The sequence below is a fragment of the Mus caroli genome, chromosome 4 (genome assembly GCF_900094665.2).
Source record: "Mus caroli chromosome 4, CAROLI_EIJ_v1.1, whole genome shotgun sequence".
In the NCBI taxonomy this organism is placed as follows: Eukaryota; Metazoa; Chordata; class Mammalia; order Rodentia; family Muridae; genus Mus; species Mus caroli.
The window spans coordinates 92,944,777-92,967,051 of NC_034573.1; the positions used below are offsets into that span (position 1 = coordinate 92,944,777).

The 22,275-nt window shown below is 42.9% G+C and overlaps 1 protein-coding gene across 1 annotated transcript in view; it reads left to right on the top strand.

Annotated features, from left to right (window-relative positions):
* Positions 1–22,275, top strand: part of Cachd1 (cache domain containing 1) — a 220,649-nt gene that overhangs the window by 115,480 nt on the left and 82,894 nt on the right. Inside the window, exon 3 of the mRNA XM_021160262.2 lies at positions 4,156–4,304. Coding sequence (XP_021015921.1) covers positions 4,156–4,304 — 149 coding nt within the window. The remainder of the gene's footprint in view (positions 1–4,155; positions 4,305–22,275) is intronic.

The window sequence follows — 22,275 nt, forward strand, 5'->3', positions numbered from 1 at the left end:
CTCCCTCCCTCCCTCCCTCCCTCCCTCCCTTCTTTCTTTCTTTCTTTCTTTCTTTCTTTCTTTTCAGTTCTGCAATATAGCGTGTCTCGTGAAAGCCTAGGGAAGTTGATAGAGACAGGAAAAGCATGTGATTGCGATATTTTAACTGTCATGGATAACTGGACGCTGTATGTAGCTTCTGTGCCCTCCCCACCCCCGCACTGCAAAGAATGCAGCTTGGGGAAGGAGGTGTATATATATCCTGTTAATTTGGCCCCTGCCAGGCTCTAGGGTTAAGGGCAGTTGGGAGATGCCAGCTTAAGGCAGACCCTAACCAGGAAGTCCAAAGCAGGCATGCCCTAAAGCTCTTATCAGTCACTAACTCCAATGGCCCCACCCCCAACTCTGAGTTCCAGCCAGCCAGAATGAAGACTTTGTCACATTCTGCTCTGCACCTTGTCTGCTTAAGCTCAGCTATTTTAACCTATGACACTTGTCACGTAGTCACCATTCAGGTTACATTTGTAACTTCCTTCAGTTTGCTTAGTCTGAGCAGGTGAACACAGGTTCTATAGACAAGACAGTTTTGAATTAAAACAAGTAACTGGATCTTTGTATTGCTCTTTGCCTTTGTGCTAACTACTTAACCTCATTGACATAAAACAAGAATGTCTACATTTTGTTGTTTGTGTCTGGCATATAGCAATCTGCTCCCCACGGAGCTGTTAGACTTTTCTGACAAGTCCCTGACATCCCTGTGCTATAGGTTTGTACTCTAGAAGTCATAACGTCAGTAATTCAGATGCAGCGCCTGGATCTGTGCAGCTTCCTGCAGCTTGCTTTCAACGTGCTTGACCTAGGATGGGATCCAGCCATCTCTCAGATGTTTGACTTTACTATTACTGGTGGAGGGGGAGGATTACCTATAACTTAGTGGCATGGACACGTAGGTATGGGCTGTATGGATAAAGCTGGACCAGGCCCTGCAAGAATGGCTTATCTGTTCTGTGGTGTCTACAGAGACAACAGGGAGGACTCTGGGGGGGGGGGGGGGGGATTAGAGTTTTCTAGAAGTCTCTTCTTATTCTTCTTTTGTAAGATTTATTTATGTATATGAGTATACATAAATATATATATATATATATATATATATATATATGTGTGTGTGTGTATATTTTACATACTGCCTGTATATATGTGAGTATTGCATCATAAGTGTGTCTGGTGCCCTCAGCGTTTAGAAGAGCATGTGTGATCTCTTGGAACTGGAGTTAGAGATGGCTGTTAGCCACCATGTGGATGCCAAGAATGAAACTCAAGTCCTCTGGAAGAATAGTGACTGCTCTTAACCACCAAGCCATCTCTCCAGCCCTTTTAGAAGCTTCTTGACTTGTGCCCAGATAGGACAGCTCCAGGACATGCTCAAGCCTTTGATTAGGCCCACAACTAACTAAGCACATGCCATGCCCTTCCCTGTCTTTGGTTTCTTACAGAATGGTAGCCAGGAGCTTCCATTAAGGGTGAGCAGGTAGAAGCTTTAGGAACTTTTAATGAAGAGACACAGTAGAGCATCTCTGCAGATTTTTATACTACACTAGGATCAGGGATGCGTGTGTGTGTGTGTGGGGGGGGATGTTAGAGTTCCTGACCTATAAGAAAGGGTCTGCATCCTTTCTATAATGAGGTGAAGTTTGCTCCCATCATACATTCTTCTGCTGTGATGTTCTTACCAAGTGACCATGGACCGAAGAGTCTTCTGAACCTTTGAGCCTTTCTTCTTTGAAGTTGTTTCTGTCAGACTTGATGATGATGGATCCAGCATAAACCAAATTAATGTGTCCTAGGCTCCATTAGTGGATATTGACATTTGAATTTAATATAATTATAAAATGTTGCTTCAGTGGAAACCCTTGAAAATGCAGACTCTTCGCTTAAGGCGTGTATTGAAACAGGCAGTGGGCTATATTGAAAGCTGGTGTTTCAAAGCTCTGACTCTTTTTTTTTTATTATTTATTTATTTATTTATTTATTTATTTATTTATTTATTTATTTATTATATGTAAGTACACTGTAGCTGTCTTCAGACACTCCAGAAGAGGGNGCCAGANCTCGTTACGGATGGTTGTGAGCCACCATGTGGTTGCTGGGATTTGAACTCTGGACCTTNGGAAGAGCAGTCGGGTGCTCTTACCCACTGAGCCATCTCACCAGCCCCAAAGCTCTGACTCTTAAAAGTTGGCCCTCAGCAAATGTGCAGGAAAGCCTTTGAGATCTCCAATGTATTAGGAGAGTCGGTGTTTGTTATGGAGGGCGGGCGGGTCACATGCCCATTTTCAAATAATTTGGTGAGGATTTTATTTAGAAGTTCAGTTCTTTCGTGTGTACCTTATCTTTATCCTGTTCTGGGACATTTATTCCCATGTAATGGAACATATCCTTGACATTTCCAGGTAGAAATTAATGGTGTTTACCTTATCAAAAGTCAGTAGCCAAACAGAAAAGATAAAAACCTGCTTTTTGGTGGAGCTGCACACTTAAGAAACATTTTGGGTTAGAGATGTAGCTCAGTAGTAGACCATGCTGGGACCTGGGTTTGATCCTAGCAAGCTGATGATTTATTGATAGATTGATGGATAGGTAGATTGTATTTTTAAAGAAGTTGTTCATTACTAAAACAAAAAACAAAAAAAAAAAGTCAGTAATTGCTAGGAGAAAATTTGGGGACTAGATGATTTTTGGTAATGGGAAACTCTCCTATACATTGCAGAATGTTTTGGTACATTTTTGGCTCCTACTGTCTACTTGATAGCAGTTCCTATTATGACACCCAGATGTCTCTCAACATTACCACATGGGACAACATAATTAGTGGCCTAACTTGAGGTGTGAAATCAAAGTATACTGTGCATACCACCTCAGTGACCTCCACAGAGGAGACTTGTAGCTGGGTACAGTAAGAAGTCTAGTTCCAGGAGTAGGAGTGTGGATGGATGTGCGGATTACTTATTTGTTCAACCTCTCTCTTGCCAAGAGAACCACCCAACATCAAATTAATTCTCCATTCCTCCAGCTGCTCTCTCGCCAAGTGAACGGCCCAGTATCAAATTAACTTTCATAGTCTTTTTTTAGGTCCAGAAAATTTTCCGAGCGTTTTGAATATAATTTTTAGGAAAACTTATGAACTTCACTTCTTTGTGACTATCACTGAGAAAGACATGATCTTGAAAATGACAAATGGAGGTATTCTGATTGCCTCCGTGTTCCTGCCCATAGGCGACTAGGTTGTCTGAGCTGCATGACCCAGTGGGATGGTTAACTCTCTGCTAGAGTGCCATTAATGAATAGCTCTGCAAAACCAATTAGCCATAATTCTATCAGTCATCTCATTTGGGTAACATTTTGTTCAAGGGGAAGACAAACAACATGGTTTTCCTTGGAGATCAACAATTAAGCTGTGCTATTTGGTAGAAGGCAGTGGAGGGGATAACCATATGTGTGCCGATATGCTTCCCTTATTCCCACATGAAAGTAAATCATGATAAAGGGTTCTGCTCACAGCAGTTAAGAAAGACATTTGTCCATCTTAACGGTGTAATGGGTCCCATCCAAGTATATTTCTAATCATACATTTTGCATAATATGCATGTCTACATTGACTCTTCCTGGAGAATTGCTGTTCCCATGAAAGACTTTGGATGGTGTCCCCAAGGGCTGCACAGCAGAAAGCACTAAGTGTCACTTCCCTTTGTCCATTTAGTCCCCATCCCATCTATGTGACTCTAGAATCAGAAAAAGTCTCTTGCTCTTTTTCTCCTAACATTATTTGCTCTCAGCCACAGTGTGTGCTGTCACATGGGCAGTAATAATATCTGAAGTCCTCATTTCCGGTTTTCCAGCAGGGTTATACATCATTCCATTGAATTTGGACAATTAAGGGGTTGGAAATACAGCTTCCTCTCTTAATAGGCAGATGATAATACTTCACTGCTGTCTAAATTTTCTACCATGATGTCCAGGTGTTTTACAATTTTTCTCTCACTTACCCAGCAAAGATGACCTGGGTGTAGTTTATATGTTACCTGAAGTTTAATGTATGTATCTCATGATGCAAATTAATTAGTTTATCAGGAAAGATGAAATAAATAGGTAATTTATTGTGCTCACTGTCATCCACAGCTAGCCAAAAAAATCCGGGAGAAGTTCAACCGCTACCTGGATGTGGTCAATCGGAACAAGCAAGTGGTAGAAGCCTCCTATACAGCCCACCTGACATCCCCGCTGACCGCCATCCAGGACTGCTGCACAATTCCGCCTTCCATGATGGAGTAAGACTTAAGCATTCTCTGCTGCTGTTGATAAACCAAGAGCTGGGTTGCTTATTCTTCCACAATCAAAATGCCCACGTTTGATTATTACAAAGTACATAGTAGCTTTCCATTTATTCAAGACATTAATATCATAATATCTCTATATTTAAACTTGTCGGCTTCTGCCCGTGAATCTCCCATTACTTGCTTGCCTAGAGAGCCTCAGTTAATGTTCATTTACGCTTTTTTTTCCCCTCCCAAAAGAAGTCATTATTCCCTCAGGTTCTGTTTCCATAGTTACTTCATATCCTTCTACACACTCAATGTACCACACCACACCTTGCCTGTAAGCCTGCCTGCCTTCCTCTTCTGCTGCTCAGTGCAGGAATCACACCTCTCCCCCTTCACCTCTAGCACTTGGCACTTGGTTTTATTAACTGTGCATTAATGTCTAAGCTGGTTTGTATCTAGGAGTGAGTAAAGGAGTTTCAACTCTCAAGAATTATATAAGACATCATGAGGCTATGTGGCAAATCCTGAACACCAAGCAGGGTAAAATATGACCCAGAGCCATGTTGGGATTCACCAAAGCAAGGAGTCTCACCAGGAAGGTTCTATCAGACTTGTTTGTGAAGGCGCACGTGCAAGGTATCATAGTACCACCTAGAGCAAAGGCATGTAAATATTACAGATGTCTCCCAGTAGGGGTTTAGTTTGGAAAATTGAATAACACCCTTGCATGTGCGATAATGAGATGCAGTCAAGCTGTTGAAGCCAGTTTGTGATAGTGACCGGCACACATACATATACACATTGCAAGCATTGAAGGTTTGGGAAGGCTTCTATCAGTGTTTCGGCATAAGGACAGAAATTCCCGTTTTGAATGTGGTACTTCAGGTCTGAGATACTGGGCATCTCTGTGATAAAGCCAATGTTCTTTTCTGTTAATGTAATGAAGCAGAGACTACAGTTTATCCTCCAAGAGCTTTTCATGGAGTTTAGTTAAAGATTCTAAAGATCTTCCCTGTACTCTTGGAAGATTCACACAGTCAGTGGCTTAATAATACAAAGGAGTGCTCCCTCACAGGAGTGCTCCCTCACAGATGACCTTCCGTACCAAACAGTGAGGTGCATACTGCTCTAATTCTGGGTAGATGACTGGAGCCTCGACACGCTCTTGTCGAAGCAGCTAGTTCTGGAGATAAAACTGCAGAGTCAAAAGATGTGATCAATGATGTCTGAACCTTTAGTAAGACACAAATACTTTTTAAAGCAATTGCAAGGGTTTCTGTGTTTAAACCAAGATTCAAGATGGAAATGGGTGAAAGTTGCTGGGGGAAGCCAGAGTGGGACTCTTTAGCCAGCTGCCTGTTCCACTCCCTTCTATCAGGATCCTGTGGGCATCCTAGCTGCAGCAGTATCCTGTTAAGCACATTCACCTCACCCTTCTCGGCTCCCTTTCACCAGTGCCTACGCTCTCAATGGCAGGGCATTTACAGTGGAGCTGAGACTGGAGGAACGCCCTGTCCCACAAGGCAGCTGAAGGCGTGGCTGAAATAGTTTGGTTTTCAGTCATGAATTGTAACTCATGAACTGATCTTGGGAAGTCGTATGAAGTCTGAGTCAGTGAGGTGCGAGTGATGAGGGTATTTCCCTCCCAGGGCTGCAGCAGGGGAGAGCTTGCAGCTTGTACTTAGACAAACTTTTGGAAGGAGTAGGTAAGGCAGGGTCTTCCTCTGGCCTTGAATTAGCAATGCAGCCAAGACTGGCTTTGAATTCCTAATTCTCCTGCTTCCCATTCCACATGCTGAGATCACAGACCTGTGCTACCATGCTTGGCCTTAGACGGGCATTTTTATGGGTTCCTGTGCACTTATTTCAATGTCCTCTCTGATGGGATACTAAGCTTGTTTTCATTGTTATGACAATATCACAGTACAACAAATAAATATTGAATTATTCTAAGTGAGTAAGATTTTGAAGTGGATAGGCATAGTAATGGTTGAAATTTGGGAAAGTGCACTTAATGGAGTAGGGGTGTGACTCAGCAATAGAAGCCCAGCATGAGAAATGCCTTGAGTTCTGCCTCCAGCACAGAGACAACAAGGCAGAAACAGATTTTCCCGAAACTGTTACAAATGTCCTTCCAGACCATCAGTTCTCAACCTGTGGGCCATGACCCCTTTGGGGGTTGTCTAAGGCCATAGGAATACACAGATATTTACATTGTGATTCCTAACAGTAGCGAACTTATATTTTATGAAGTAGCAATGAAAATAATTTTATGATTGGGAGCCATCGGAACTGTGTTAAAGAGTTGCAACATTAGGAAAATTGAGAATCACTGTTCTAAACTCTGAGATGTACATAGTTCTAGAAGCAAAGTCTTTCAAGTGTCTGTGCCCATGGCCTATATATGGCCATATACAAATACAACAATACTTTTTTATAAGAAATATGAGCAATCATACCCCAGATAAACATTTCTGTATTCTTTGTTCTAGAACCTGTCCATTCCTAAGACGAGTTAGAATCAGGGCAGTTTTTCATAAGTGATTGGGTTTTTTTTGTTTGGTTGGTTTGGTTTGGGGTTTTTTGTTGTTGTTGTTGGTTTTATTTTTTGTTTTGTTTTGTTTTTGTTTTGTTTTGGTTTGGTTTGGTTTTTTTGAGACAGGGTTTCTCTGTGGAGTCCTGGCTGTCCTGGAACACACTCTGTAGACCAGGATGGCCTCGAACTCAGAAATCCACCTGCCTCTGCCTCCCAAGTGCTGGGATTACAGGTGTGTGCCACCACCGCCCAGCTTCATAAGTAATTTTAACCAATGGCATATCTTCTTCACTTTTGTTTCAGGCCAGGCTTCTCAGTCCTACTGACTTTTCATCTATATTTGTTTGTTTTCCCTTAAAGACTTAATAATACATATTTTTTGTTAGTGTAAGATAGCTAGTTCTAGAAAGGAGCTCTAAGGTGTATGAAAGCAGGCTGATGAGATCGCTCAGCCATTGCTTGTTATACAGTCTGTCAACTTGAGTTTGATTCCCATACAGGTGGAAGGAAAAAGCCAACTCCACAAAAAAAGTTGTTCCAATTCACCTCCATATATATGCTGTGGCACCCCCCTACACACACACACACATACACACACACATACACACACACACAAACACAAGAATATGAATGATTAATAAACTTTACAATAGGATCATGGTAGTGCTTGCTTACTAACTCGGGTGTCTAAGCTGAAGCAGGAGGATTGTGAGTTCTTGGCCAGTCCTGGCCCTCTGGAGAAGAAGAGGGAGACCCTAGGGAAGGATGGCAGGAAGAGACAACCCGTGATACAGAGTCCCCTGCTCAGCATACCTGAAGGTGATTTTGTGACCACACAGGAAATAAAAGTTGCAAAGTGGCAGAAAATTAATTTTTGCGATGAATTTGATACTTCCCTTCTCAGATTATTAGTCAGCTCTGATAATTCTCCTGTGAGAGCCTTGGGAGTTGCTGGTTTTGCATGGGGCCTTGCACAGTGATTAGGCGCTCTGCCCGTGTTTATTGAAGGGATGATCCGAAGTCTTAGCATTCAATACTGCGAAAAAACAAACAGGTTGAGGCTTAACCTAAGACAAGCTCATTTTCAGGGTCTGCCTTGCCCTAACAGGTGTAGGGGTTCTTTTGTCTCTGGGTTTGTTGTTGCTTGTTTAGTGATCCTGGGGATCTAACCTCTGCCCTCATACATGCTAAAACCAACAGGCCTGAGAACACAGGCTCGTGCGCCCATGGCCTTCAGCATCCATCTCTGCTTCCATCGATCACATTGGCTCGGGGCTAAGGTACCAAGATCTGTGTGATTATGGTATTGTGCCATGGATCATGTCTGACCTTTTTGACAACCCNCCCCCCCCCCCCCCCCCCCAGATAATATTTAAAATGATTTTCCTCCTTTGTATGTCTGACAATTCATTGCCAACATTAGAGGTTTGGAAAATTATGTGCTTTGGAAATTCAAAGGCTGGGTTTTTGTTTTTGCTTGAAGAATCAGAGCACCTGGGCCTAGGAAGTTCTCCTATTCACTTGGAGAAGTCCCCTGCCTTCAGGAAGAGTCATTCCCTCCTCCGAGACTCTCCTGACCACCAGCCGCTTGCTGCTTGCTGCTTGCTCTAAGCCATTCCTTCTGCTTTCATCCTGGGTCAGTTTCACACTAACATTTCTGCTTTCAACTCTGGCTTTACTGCATCATAGATTTGATTTGGCTGCATGCATTCCCTGCTACGCCAACTTCCCCTTCCCCTTCCTAGTCTCTCAGGATTTCAGGAGCCCTGCCATCAAATGCACATCACTAAGGCTCTTGTCCCTAAGACCTGGCCTGAGCTCAAATGCTTTTATTGTGTGTGTCAAGAGCCACCTGTCTGTGGACAAGCCCCACTGCCTGTGGGCCTTTTATGGCACTGAATCAATAATTTGATCTTCCACATTTATTTCAAAGTGAGTTTCTTTTCCCAATTCCTTTTATAGATATCATTGCCATTGTCATTCTGTGTGTGTGTGTCTTCATTTTATAAAAAGGAAAAAAGTACAGATTAGAGAATAAACACTAAGATACACCTAACCTTTTCTACTTCTTTGTATCTCCATGAGATGAGGGGAGTTGGTGCTGCAGGGACTCACTCATCTCATGTTTGTTAACTGGCTAATCGTGGTAGGAATCGGCATACTAAGCAAACCAGTGCTCACTGTTAGCCAGTAAGCAATTCTTTCCAGGGCCCTTCACCTTGACCCCTACAGCTGGGCAACTTCAGCTGAATAGATAATTCTCTCACGCTCATTGGGGGCGTCTTTAACAGCTTCACTGATTGTCAAATGTGCAGAAACTCTTGAAAGTACCTTTCAATTGGATTCCCACTATTTTTTTTGAGAGCTCTTTGTGTTCAGGCGTTACTGAGCATGCAGTCACTGGAGAAGGCCATGGAACCCATCCCATCTCTAAGCCAATTTTAGCACATTCTCAGGAGTTATCTGTGAGAACTTCAAGGTGGCAGGAGGCAAACCTTACCATTCTGTGACTTGAGCCACATTGTACTGTAGACCAATTAACCCAAGTTCTATTGCAAGAAGCATGGCTCTTGCTTAGAGCTCTCATTACCAGCTACACTTACAACCCTCTGTGCCAGCATTCTGCAGATCAACAGAAGTCATAGGGGTAGGGGTGGTGGTGTCTGAGTGTGGGAGATAGTGATTTACTTTAAGGAATTGACAGATGGATAATGTAGGTGCAGAGAGGTGCTGGGTGGGCTGACAGGCTGGAGACCCAAAGAGAGTTGCAACTGAAGTCCATAGGAGACATGCTAGGGGAATCCCTTTATCTTAAAGAGGTCAGTGTTCTAGGAAGATTTCATCTAATTAATAGGACCTATGAGGCCTTGTGTTATGGAACACAATCTACCTTTCTCTGAACCCATGAGTCTTAGTTAAGGTTTTACTGCTGTGTAGAGACACCATGACCAAGGCACATTTTTATAAAGGACAACATTTAATTGGGGCTAGCTGACAAGTTCAGAGGTTCAGTCCATTATCATCAAGGTAGGAGCATGGCAGCATCCAGGCAGGCATGGAGCAGGCAGAGCTGAGAGTTCTACATCTTCATCTGAAGGCTGCTAGTGGAAGACTCACTTCCAGGCAGCTAGGATGAAGGTTTTAAAGCCCACACCCACAGTGACACACCTACTCCAACAAGGCCACACCTCCTAATAGTGCCACCCTCTGGGCCAAGCATATACAAACCATCACACCATGCTTTAGCTGTCTGTCCTTCAAAAGAAAACCCAGAGTGGTGTTTGAAATTATATTTGAATACCACAGCCTGGCTGTGCTGGTATATCCAACCAATCCCGGTTCCCTTAGAGAAAGGATGCATAACCTACTGTTGATGTTAATGTTTTGTTTTTGTTTTTGTTTTTTTTTTTTAATTAAACAGCACATTTTGAAAGTGAGTACCCATTTGTACTTGCCTGCCTTTCTACTGAGTTATCATACACATTTTCTTTGTGGAAAGTTTAGAGCCACGTGGAATAGAGTCTCGGCATTCCACATAAAAAGTTAGTCTTCCACACAAAGCTCCATGACTTAGATGCCGGGTCAGTTTCTCTATTAGTGGGTTGGGATCAAAGTGTTACTAGTGTCCTATGAGCCAGGAACAAGTCGTGGAGATGCTGTTTTAGTGATTAGCATGCTCACTCATCAATACTAGGATTCCTAGAGTAGGCTCTTAAGGCATTCACAGTAGATTAAGGAGACTTGATATCTGTTCGAAATAGACTTAGCTTCAAGTGCGGGGAGGGGCTTTGTGTTTCCTCAGAACTCTTTCATTATCAGAGAGAAGTCTTTTCACTTGTTTGCTTTTGTTACTGTCATGGTGGATTGAACTCAGGTTCTCAGGTACTTCACATAGTGAAGTTCTACTCTTGGGTCTTCCTGCCCTTCCTCAACCTGCCCACCTTCACCACAAAAGAAATAGCTTAAGCAGCACTGCCAGTCTTCTGTCCCAATAAGCTCATCTGTGACAGATTGTGCTGATGTAATTAAACAGTGAGGATGCCCCCAACTCTGCACTTTCTGTGGGAAGGAGAAGGGCCTCACTGTCCTCATCTGGAAAATGAGATGTTTTATGTATGCTTCAGAGACCTTTCTAATCCTCCAGGTCGCTTGCTTTTTTTTTCTTTTTCTTTTTCTTTTTCTTTTTCTTTTTCTTTTTCTTTCTTTCTTTCTTTTTTTTTTTTTTTTTTTTTTTTTTTTTTAAAAAATTTTTTTTTGGGGGGTTTTTCCAAGCTAATACAATTTAAAAGCTTTTAAGGTTTTTTTTTTTTTTAGCTTCTTAAAAAGTATTTATTTAGTGCCTGATGTATTCACCCATGAATGCTTGGTGCCCACACATGCAGAGGCCAGAGCGGGACATCTTTGTCACTCGCCATCTTATTTTTTGACACAGGGTCTCTCACTGAACCAGAAGCTTGCCGTTTCTCTAGCCTGATGGGCTGGCTGGCCAGCCAGCTCCCAGCATCCTCTGGTCTCTGCTGCCCTCCCCCTTGAAAGGGATGAGCTATAGGCTAGGGTTTGTTTGTTTGTCCCCCCCCCCCCCCCCCCCCCCCCCCCCTTGTTTTTTTTTTTTTTTTTTTTTTTTTTTTTTTGTTTGTTGTTTTTTTTTTTTTTCCCCCCCCCCCCGGTCCCCCTGCCTTTTGGGTTTATTCTTTAATTAAAGTCATTTTACATAGTAGGAGGCCCTTCATATTGTTCAAATCAGTAAATTCTGCATCCTATATACATTTTTTGAAACATTAACTAGGTAAATGATAATTACAAGGTAAAAGCACCTATTCATTCGGTTGGGGGGAAAATCAGATAAAAATAATGAAATTCTTTGCATAGGTGTTGAAGCGGGAAAAGGATTTCACCGTTCTGAGATAAGGAGGGAATGAGGAACCCTCGAAGCCTCACTGACTGGCAGCACTGAGGAGGGCTTGGATTTGGCACAGGTGATAGAGGAAGCAGCTGAGGGAAAGCATTTCTCCATTACAGAGAAGCTCACAGGTCAGCTAATCGGAGCAGTGGGCTGTAGGCTCCCAAGAGCGAACTCAAGGCCAGTGCTGATGCTGAATTCACAAAACACTGCGCATGACACATTGAAGACAGCCAAATGCTGCTGACTTCAACAAGGAGACTGAGATTTTTTTTTTTTTTTTTTTTTTTTTTTTGAGAAAGGGAATGAAAGAATGAGACATAAATTTAAGAGGATTTTACTTGTCAATCATGTTAACACTGAAAGTCCTGGTCTGGTTTCTTCTCTGTAAGCAAGGAACTAGAGAGCCATGCGCTGGGCAGCCGGTGCCCATTGTCTTGAGTTTCGGGAGAGGAGCAGTCAGAGCTGGTTGGATATAATTCTAGAGAGGTGTGGGTATGAGAGCACCAGGGGCTAAGATGTATTTGCATTTTGTGGACCTTTTCATCTTTAAGCTACAAGTTCAAGGACTCTGTCAAACTCAACCTTGTGTTCAGTAAGGGCCTTCAGTAAATATTGACCTAAGAAGTATATGCCTACTCCCAGTAGTAATATGGATGTCAGAATTACCCAGCAGACATTTACCCTTGTTAGGAAGTTGATTTATGACACTTCATGGTTCATTGCTTTTATCTGGACATCTTTCCATGTTACAAGCTGTCTTTTGAAGCATAAGTTACTGCTTCGTTATCTCAGTCAGCACTTTTATCTAATAAGTTTATTGTGTTCATGGAATATTTCAGAATATACAGAAACCATTTTTCGCTAAACCTGCCTACATCGTGTTGAAAGTAGCGAGTACACAAGGCATTATAATGGGTACTTTCAGACAGAGATGGAGAAGGAGACCCACTGCATGAACTAGGCAAACTATAGCCAGTGTGAGGAAATACAAAGGCCATTTTAAAGAGAAACCGGTTTGGTGTAGAACAGAACGTGAGCCTTGAACCACACTTTTGCACATTGGTCTAGGAGAAGAATATTTCAGAGCAGAAAAGGAGCAGGTCTCCATAAAGCAAGCCCTTAGGGAAAGGGGAAAACGGAGCTGAAGCACAGTGAAAGGGAGATACGTGCTCTGGGGCCTCGAGATTCCTTCCAGGTCATGTAGGAGAGCACTTTCTATACGCACTAAGTTTTCAAACAAAACAGATTGCAATAGGGTTCATGATTTGGTCAAGAGAACTCATTGGGAAATGATGAATAACTATGGTGAATAGACAAGATGTCCATCAGTGGGGCCAATTTGTTCCTCACAGAAAGACAAATGGTGTCGGGCAGATTAGCCTGACAATTGGAGTTTAAGTCTCAGAACCCATGTGAGATGACAGAGAGAACTGACTCCAGAAAGTTGTCCTTGGACCTCTGCACTATGACATGTCCCCATGCCCAACAATATAGAGGAATAATACCCTGAAAGGCAATACTAGCTCCATAAAGGAAGTGTAAGTAGCACTGTAGAGTATGGAAACACAAACACAGTCTACAGTCTTAGGAGAGACAATGTCACTGTCTCTAAGGCTTATTAGAGGTCTAGGTAAGGAGGGAGATTTTTGAATACCTTTTTAAAGATTTATTTTCATTGTGTGTGTGTGTGTGTGTGTGTGTGTGTTCTGCCTACGTATAGGTATGTGTACCACATGTGTGCCTGGTGTCTGGGGAGGCCAGAAGTAAGTGACAGGTTTCCTGGAAATGGATTTCCAGGCAGTCGTAAATGCCACGTAGGTGCTGGAAACCAAGCCTATGTCCTCTGCGAGATGGTCCAGTGCTCTTGTCCACGGTGCCATCTCTCCAGCCCCAAGGAGGATTTTATAAGATACTTCTAATTTTTTAAATCGAGTTTCTTAGAGGATGGAAATCTGTGAAGAGTCAAAATAAAGGTAAAAGATTTGCAAGGAAAATGAGTTGCCTGTGAATGAATTGACTGTGACTTGCTAATGTGGATGATAACTCATTGGAGATGTTAGAAGAGCCATTGGGGTTAGTTAACCCTTGCACCTTTCTACTCTAAGCCCACAAACGTTTGCACCTCGTTCTGTTATGTGCATAGTGGTTCAGGAAATGTGTCCATTTATTTTAAAGATATTTTTTTACCTGGTACATGAAACCGTTCCTATTGATAGGGGACACTGGTGTGCTGTAATGCACGTATAGTAGTCAGGTCACTTCAAGAATGTTTAGTGAAAGTTTTTCTATATAATGCTATTTCTGGACATAGCAGCTGACCCAGGTTCTTTTTTCAAGCCTGATTCTAAGGTAGCACACGTGGAAATGAAGACATAAGACATTTCACCATCTATCGGTTCAGTTTCTTGTTACTCTTTTTCCAGTAGAATGAAACCTTGTGACTTGGGTGTTTTTGTGAAGAGGGCTTCTGTTCTTTTGTTCTTTCTGGGTCACAAGGCCAAAGAAATGGTCCTTTGACAACTGTGTTTAATTTTCTTTCAAGCCCTGTTCCTTCCCCAGGAAGATGTGTTTTGTCCACAAAGCACTGGATGGAAATTCTTCCCTTTCAAGTCCCTTGCCCTTGCTTATCCGGCCCTTCCATCTCCAATTCCTTCAGCAGTTACTACCTGCAGGCCAGGTAAGCACTGGCCCAAGCTATGTGGATATTGGTACCAGCAGGCCTCGAGCTGACCGAAGAATTCAACAAAGATTTTGCATTTCTAAAAAAAACCTACTCGGTTATAACATGAAACTTACAGAAAATGGTTTGCATTCATTTGTATTTCACTAACAATGCCTCCTGAGTCCCATGGAGTAGAAACTGTTTCTGCTTAATTTGTAGCCTTGCCTCCCTCCATTTTGCAGAGAAGAAAACAGTGTAGAGAGGTACAGCAGGGCTCTGGGAGGTGGGTTTAGAATCTGGGTTCCTGATTCCAAATGGGATTTGGTTGCTATATCTTTTCTTCTCTTGTTTGAGACAGGCTCTCACTGTGTAGCACAGACTGGCTCAGACCTCAGATTCTCCTGCCTCTATCTCCCGAGTGGTAGAATTATAAACATGTACCGTTGTGCCTGGCTCATGTGAGTTTTTCTTAGAATGATGGAATAACTTGTCTGAAGGTGAAATTAGCAGTGAGGATGGCTCACCTGTGCTTTGAGTTGCTACGTTCTGTTTCTTCTTAGAATTTAGGACTGTGGAAAGACTCCTTAAATGATTAGCTGAATATAAAGATTTTAACGACTAGATTTTGTTTCTTAGACTGAAGCCAGAACCATGTTTCTGTAGCAGTGTGTGCCATTTCTGGTGGGGGTGGGGATGGGGGGTGGGGATTTGTAGCTGCATCTGTGAGAGCTCTATTGGCAAGAAGGGGCTTCACTCCAGAAGCATCCACTTGCAGGGGGCTGAGCAATGACCTCACTTTTCAGATTTCTCTCTGTTACCTGTGCTGACCAAAGGATGAGAGACACCTCCATGCATTCAGTATCAGATTTCACCTCCTGCCTTTTACGAATTTTAAGTAGAATTGGTCTGGTGATTTTTTTTTTTTTCTTTTAGAAATCTGGTGTGTGTGTTGGGTGAGGGGATGCTAGTTAGAGGGCCTTTCTAGGCTTAAAGAATAGCCCTTGTCACAGTAGAAAACCAACCCGTAAGCTGTTTGGTATGCTTTCTGGTACTGAAATTGCAAAGCATTTTTAAATTGGAGAACCACTCTGGCTGTTACCTCTTATCCAGTGTGATGGTGTACACATCTGTCCTCAATCACAGGGTTAATATCTTTCCTCAGGCACATCAGCCCTTAGTTCTCCGCGCCCTGCATGGCTTATGTCTTTTGCAAAACAGGGTGGTTTGGGCAGACCTCCCTCTCCCCTTAGTGCACATAAGCTAAAAGCTGGACTAGCTCATCTCCAAGGTCACCTGCTATCTGAGGTTCTTGATTACTGTCTTTGATGTCTGTGTGGTACAGCCCACAGCCGTGCACTATTTACTGAAAGAGGGAAATACACACATTGCAGTCTCTGGGGTAGCCTGAGACATGCACCTCTAAACTTCCAATATTTCTTCACTCAGCAATAGTGACCAGTTCCTCATAGGACTGACCCTGGGAAAGACCCCGAGGATAGAGAAGTACAGGGAAGGAGCAACCCCCTCTTTGTGTCTTCCAGGCCCGAAAGAGGGGTGTTTAAGTAAATAGCAGTGTGAAGTGTGACCATCCTATGGGATTGGAGGTCAAGTGGACAGTGGACAGAGGTGATATGGAATGGCACACAGGGTGCTACCAGGGCATGGTTCTTTATCTTACACTTTTCTCTTATGCCTAGTCTTCTCATCAGCCTGCTGAGGAAGAAGATCTGGATAAATGGTGTGGTTATGTTCCCTCCCAACTCTCCCAGATGTCACCTGTCCAACCGCTTAGCATTTTTTACAGAATGATCAATTTCTATATGCATATGAATGTGTGACCCAAGGCCACAATGAGGTGACCTGTTGGTGATGTGTTGTGCTGAGGAAATGGTAGGGAAGGAATGTGGTGTTCTCTGTGATGTTTAGGGAGGCACCCTATGCTCTGAATGCCCCACCATCCAAGGACATTGGAAACCAGCTCTTGTTTCTATTCTGGCGTTATTGAACCCCAGAGATTTAATCCTTATTGCTGATAAGAACAAAAAGAATGTGACTTATCACTCCCATCTCTGAGGAGATGGAAGGAAAACCCCCTCTCTTGCAATGTGATTTCGTGTTATATGACGGCTTTTCCGTTTGCCCATTCATTTAGGTGTTTGACTAGGTGAGCGCGGTTGGGGGAGGTTGCATATCATTGGCTTTATAAACTCGATAGCTCCTGTTTGAAGTGGCTTTATTCTTACCCCTTTCCTCCACCATTCAGAGTTTAAATATTTGCCAATGCAGATGTTCGATTTTTATCTTAGCTCTTTCTTGTTTTAACTTTATTCTTATGGGCAGTTAAGTGGAAGATAAGGAGTCCTTGTTTTTAGTTCTTTTCAACGGGTGTTGCTCAAATATTTGGAAAGCAGCCAAGTCCAAGAAGCAATGAACAGTCGGGCACCTGGCTGAATGGCAGTGAGGAGCTACCTCTCCTGTCAGGTGACAGTGAGCCAGCAACTACAGGCTGTCACTGGGACCAGGGTGTGTGTGAGGCACAGGCAGTCCTATGTCTGTACCTTCCCTTGAGACTCCTTAAGCTATTGGTGTGTGCCATAGTTTCTTCTGTGTGTGGCTCTTAAAACAGCAGTGCAGCAGGCAGCCAGGGCCTGCTGGACCTAAGAGCTCCATTGAGAGTCTCTGTGTTTGCTCCCCACTCCCATCAGAACTGATATTAGCTTTGCTTTCGGGAAGAAAGGGGGGGGGAGAGAAACTTTTACACTTGTCTCTGCAGTTACCAGTGATTAAAAAGAAGCAAATAGAAAAAGCCCCTCAGCCCTTCTGCCACCATCACTCTGGTTCTGCTTAAGGACTCCTGAACTCTAAGCCTTATTACTCTTCTGAGAAATCCCCAAGGATTTGCTTTTTAAATCATTGATTTAAAACACATAATCATGAACAATACCACATTTCACCACCACCTGGGAACCCACACCAGGCGTTTGGGTTTTGTGCGCACTGTGATAAATTGGGTCGGCTTCCCTGAAAATGTTCAGAAAAACCCAGGATCCTAAATGATTTGCCTGGCAAATCACCTTCCCCAGGGAATTTAGACAAAGACCAAGATACAGACAGATTCAGGAAGTAAAGCCCAAAAGGGGTGTGTGCTTCTGTCTTCCCTTTATATCTTTTTCTTTCTAAGTTGGGACTCCACTGAAAGTTGATTTACACACTGGATCGGGGCTGAACGGAATCCAATTGGAAGTCACTTGAACACTGTTTTGATGTGAGATTCAAAGCTTCTGCAAATTTATTTTATCTTCTACATTTGCTGATCTCCTGCTTGTAAATCCTGTTGAAGGAGAATAAAAATGACTGCAGCCTGATGGGAATTAAATGTCTGAAGTTCAAAGCAGTTTGCACATCAGAGCAAGCGTCAATCAAATGAACATCTTGCAAGGCAGGCAGGGGAGTGAATTTCTCCATGGGGAAGAGATCAAAGTGGGAGTCACAGCCCTGTTTTCTCCCTCGGGACAGCAGTTCGATCAGTTGTTCATGAAAGCAAATCCGAAAGGCAGGCAGGCTTTCCCCCCTCTCTCCTTTCTTTCTTAAGGGTGTAGGAGAGATGGAGTTATTCCTCTAGAAACTGAATTCTAGGCACTGGCTTTATCTTATGAAAATAAGCAGAGAAGTCGGATTTAATCCAATATCTTTTTTTTTTTTTTAAAGACTCAAGGTCTAAAGGAGTTTTAGGTAGGATTTTTTCTTTTTGAAAGCATAAATATGAAGAATGTGATGAATCAAACCCATTTAAACTGATCGCCTATGCATGTTATATGAATGCATGGTTTTTTTTTTTTTTTCTTCCTATCTCTTGACCTCTCTATAAACCTGGATTCATATGACTGGCAGCTGAAATACCCCTCATTTGCAAAATTGGTTTAGGTAAGTCCTAGGAGTAGCTGACACGTTTTTATTAAGAATCTCAACCATGAACTTCACTTCCATGGTCTCCAAATCTGAGCGAGTGACTAGCATATTGCTTTTTATAAATTGCTTTTCTTGCACATGTACATTAAATGTGTTCCTGCCTTTGTGACCATTATTCCTAGGTCAGGAGGTAACTAATGGATCAAGATGACTAAGCAGGTTTCCTTCCCCTGTTTAGAGTTCAGCTGCTTTGGAGTCTGGACAACAGCAGGCATTGATCCTGTGTGAGCAGAGAACTGGGAGATAATCCCCTTTCATTTTTGCTTCTAGTTGGCCTGCTAGCCCAGACACTCTTCCCCCTTCCCCTCGCCTTCCCCCCCCCCTCCTCCTCCATCATTCCTTTCTGCCTTCTCTAGCCATCTCCTCACCTGACTGGCTCATCAGCGGCATAGACAGTGAAGAAAGCATCAGGTTGGGTCTAGTTCCAGGCTTTACATGAACGTGAAAGTAGATGGGTGCATGCACAGCGGCTGAGGCGCAGCACGGACTCCAAGGAAACTTGAAGCAGCCTGAAGACCATTCAAGAGCTGCCTGGGGCCAGGTTGCCTAACAGGGTTTCATAACTGCTTATTACCCTCCTCAGTAATAACCTTTTTTTTCCCCCTCTGGGGGGAGGGGTGAGGTTCCAAGATAGTGTTTCTCTGTGTAGCACTGGCTGGCCTTGAACTCTGAGATCCACCTGCCCCTGCCTCTGAAGTGCTGGGATTAAGGGGGGACAAGCACCACTCCTGCCAGTCAAACAAATCTTTATTTGATAGAGTGGAAAGTGCTAACATGAGTAAGAGAAATTGCTCATCTTAATTTTGGATTTTTACTGATGACATCGTTTCATTGTTTATGTTCCCTTTCCCCTGAAAGTTATATTCATGAAACCTAATCACCACTGGATCATATTAGAAAGTGCGGGGAATGACTGCAGAAACAGCCCTAGAGGGCGGCTGCCTTGCCCCTTTGAATGCAGTTTTCCTGACAACGGCAGTATGTTAAATATGATTATGAAACAATGCAGACAAAAAAAAGCACACACCCGCCACACACACACACACACACACACACACACACATACACACACACAAGCAGGAACAAGACACAGGATTGTAACTACAAAGTAGAGCTCCAGTCAGATTGTGGCTGGGTAGGGGCTTGGGTGGGAAGCCATCCTGAGAGGAGCAGAGGAGGAATGTAGGTTGCCTGTAGGTCACCTGCCCTGAGGAGAAGGCACACAGGACACTGCGGGTCAGCAGACAAGCACGTGCTGAGTCTGCTGTGGTCAGAAGGGAAGGTTGTGTCAGTCAGAGGAGAAGCCTAGGAGATAGCATTCATAACAATAATGGCACACACTGCCTTGTCAAACTGTCTTATGGCCAACAAAGGTGCATGGATTAGTGATCTTGTTAGCGAACCACTTCCATTTTTATTGCTATGAAGATGTTCTCAGTAATGCTCTTAGAGATCTACTCCAAGGAGGAAATAAACCCCTAATAATAGGTCCTTGCTCTCCCGGCTTCCAGTAAGCCAGCTTTTATTTTACAAAGACCCTTACCAATATCAGCTCTCCAAGGGTGGGGCTCAAAGCAGATCTCCTGACTGTGGACACCCTATCTAGGTACTCAGGGACGATGTCTCAGCCTAGATGTTCCCTGCTAGGGTGTGCCCAACACCATCCTGAATGGCCCTTTGCACTGAGCTTTTCCGTCTGTGTCATTTAGAAGCAGACTATTGTGTTATTTGTCTCAGCAAAGAGTTGGGTCCAGAATTGGTCTCCTTGGCTTCCTTCCCTTGCTGTATATCCTAGGCATCATTTGTCTCTACCGTGAAATAGGTAGGTGAAAGGGGGCTTCAGAATTTACATGGCAATGTCTCACTAGGAACTCCAGGCAGACCTGGGTGCTATTCCATTCTCTTGACCCAAACCAAATCTAAAGACTCTCCTTCTTCAGTGAACAAAACCCAGACACCTTCTGTCTTTACGAGTCTTTTAGACAAGCTACGGAACACCTGTGCTCATAGAGAAAGCAATTCTCTTCATTTATTTTTAAAAGTTGTGACAACCCTGGAGGGCTTTCTTGTTTCTCATAATCAGCTAAACTCGGATTCCATGCCCCCAAAACAATACATTGATGTCTGCAAAGCAGGGTCCAAAAGTCTACCTCCAGCATCCATTCTAAGTGATTCTGGTGCCACTACACTAGATGCCAAGTGGTTTGTAACCATTCAAAAGAGTCAGTGCCCGTTTGTTAAACCTTCTGGGCATCTAAGAATGGGTGGGCATATGAATATTCATGAAAAGTGGGTTAAAATAAGCACCCACTTTATAAAAAGCATGCTAAAAATAAAAAATGCTAAATATTATGATTACAACCATTTAAACTAGCTATTTAATATTATAAACTATATTTATATTATGATTTTATATTTATATAATATAAAACCATATGTAACAAATATATTATAAATATATAAATATAGTATATATGTATTGTATTTATTATATATTTAATGTTATAAATTATAACTAGCTATTTATATATACCTATTAAAACTAGCTATATATTTTCTCCTTTCTTTTTAGTTCACAAAATCCATCCATTAAAAACTAAAAAAAAAACCCAGAAATGTGGAGATGGCTCAGTGGGTAAAGAGCTGGGTGCATGATCATGAGAGCCTGAGTTCAGGTCCCCCAGTCCACAAGGAAGCTGAGCACAGAAACCTGCTGCTGTAAACCCAATACTGGGACAGGCAAAGAGAAGAAGATCCTAGGGCTGGCTGGTGAACCAGTGTAGCCACAAAGCAAGGGGGAAGACCCTGCTTCAAAACATAAGATTAGGTAGAATGTGATAGAGGCACAGAGCAATGTTCTCTCTCTCTCTCTCTCTCTCTCTCTCTCTCTCTCTCTCTCCCTCCCTCCCCCCTCTCTCGCCCTCCATCTCTCCCCCCCGCCCCCCGTCTCTGTAAATAGAATCACAAATTTGACATATGAGACAAGCTTTTGAGAGAACACAGAGGCACTTGACATACTTGGAAAGGCATCCAATGTAAGGGTAGATCTTTCTTAGGAAGTATATACAAATAGGGACCTGAAAGATAGCCAGACAGACCTTCTGGCTAGAGAAGGAGAGCCTTCCAGACCTTGGTTGTCCAATATGACAACCACAGTTCAGTGACTTTTCACACTTGACATTAAATAAACAGGAAAGGTAGTAAGTATCCTGTTACACTGGCCACATTTCAAATGCCTAGTAGCTATGTATTATGGTAGTAGACATATCAAAACACATGCATTCATCATCCAAGATTTTTCTGGGCTCCCCTGGTATAGTCCAAACTTGAAGAAACAATTAAAAAAAAAAAAAAAGAAAACTAAGTTTTATTAGAAGACAGCTACATTGAGTTTCTGTGGCTGCTTGTACAGTAGAGTGACAGAGTGGAAGTGTTCCAACAGGACTTACAGCCCACCAGGCTCCAAGTATGTAGTATCTGGCCTTCTATGAAGGCATGTGTGAAGGGAAGGGCTTCTGTTTGCTCGTGCACAGGGACAATGAGATTATGGATTACTGTGTCACCCGCGTGCACACATGTAGCTGGTTCTATCTTAATCTCTCCTTTCATGGCATTGAATGGAGCAGTCTTCTCATTTCTCATCTAGGCAATTTGGAGCAAGTCCAGAGTACAGCCACTATGTGTGTGAAGCAAGAGCATCCTGTGATGCACAGCTGACATTGTTGATAGAATTCTAAAGTGGGCTGGTGGCTAGAATAAAGGGTTCTCACCTCCAGGTACTGAATTCATCTTTGAGAAGATACCTAAAAATATTCTTCAATTTGGGGGGGTTAAAACTGATGTGAAAACACAGTTCCTTTGTGTATAAGATAAATCTAGCTCAATGATTCTTATATTTTATGAGTTG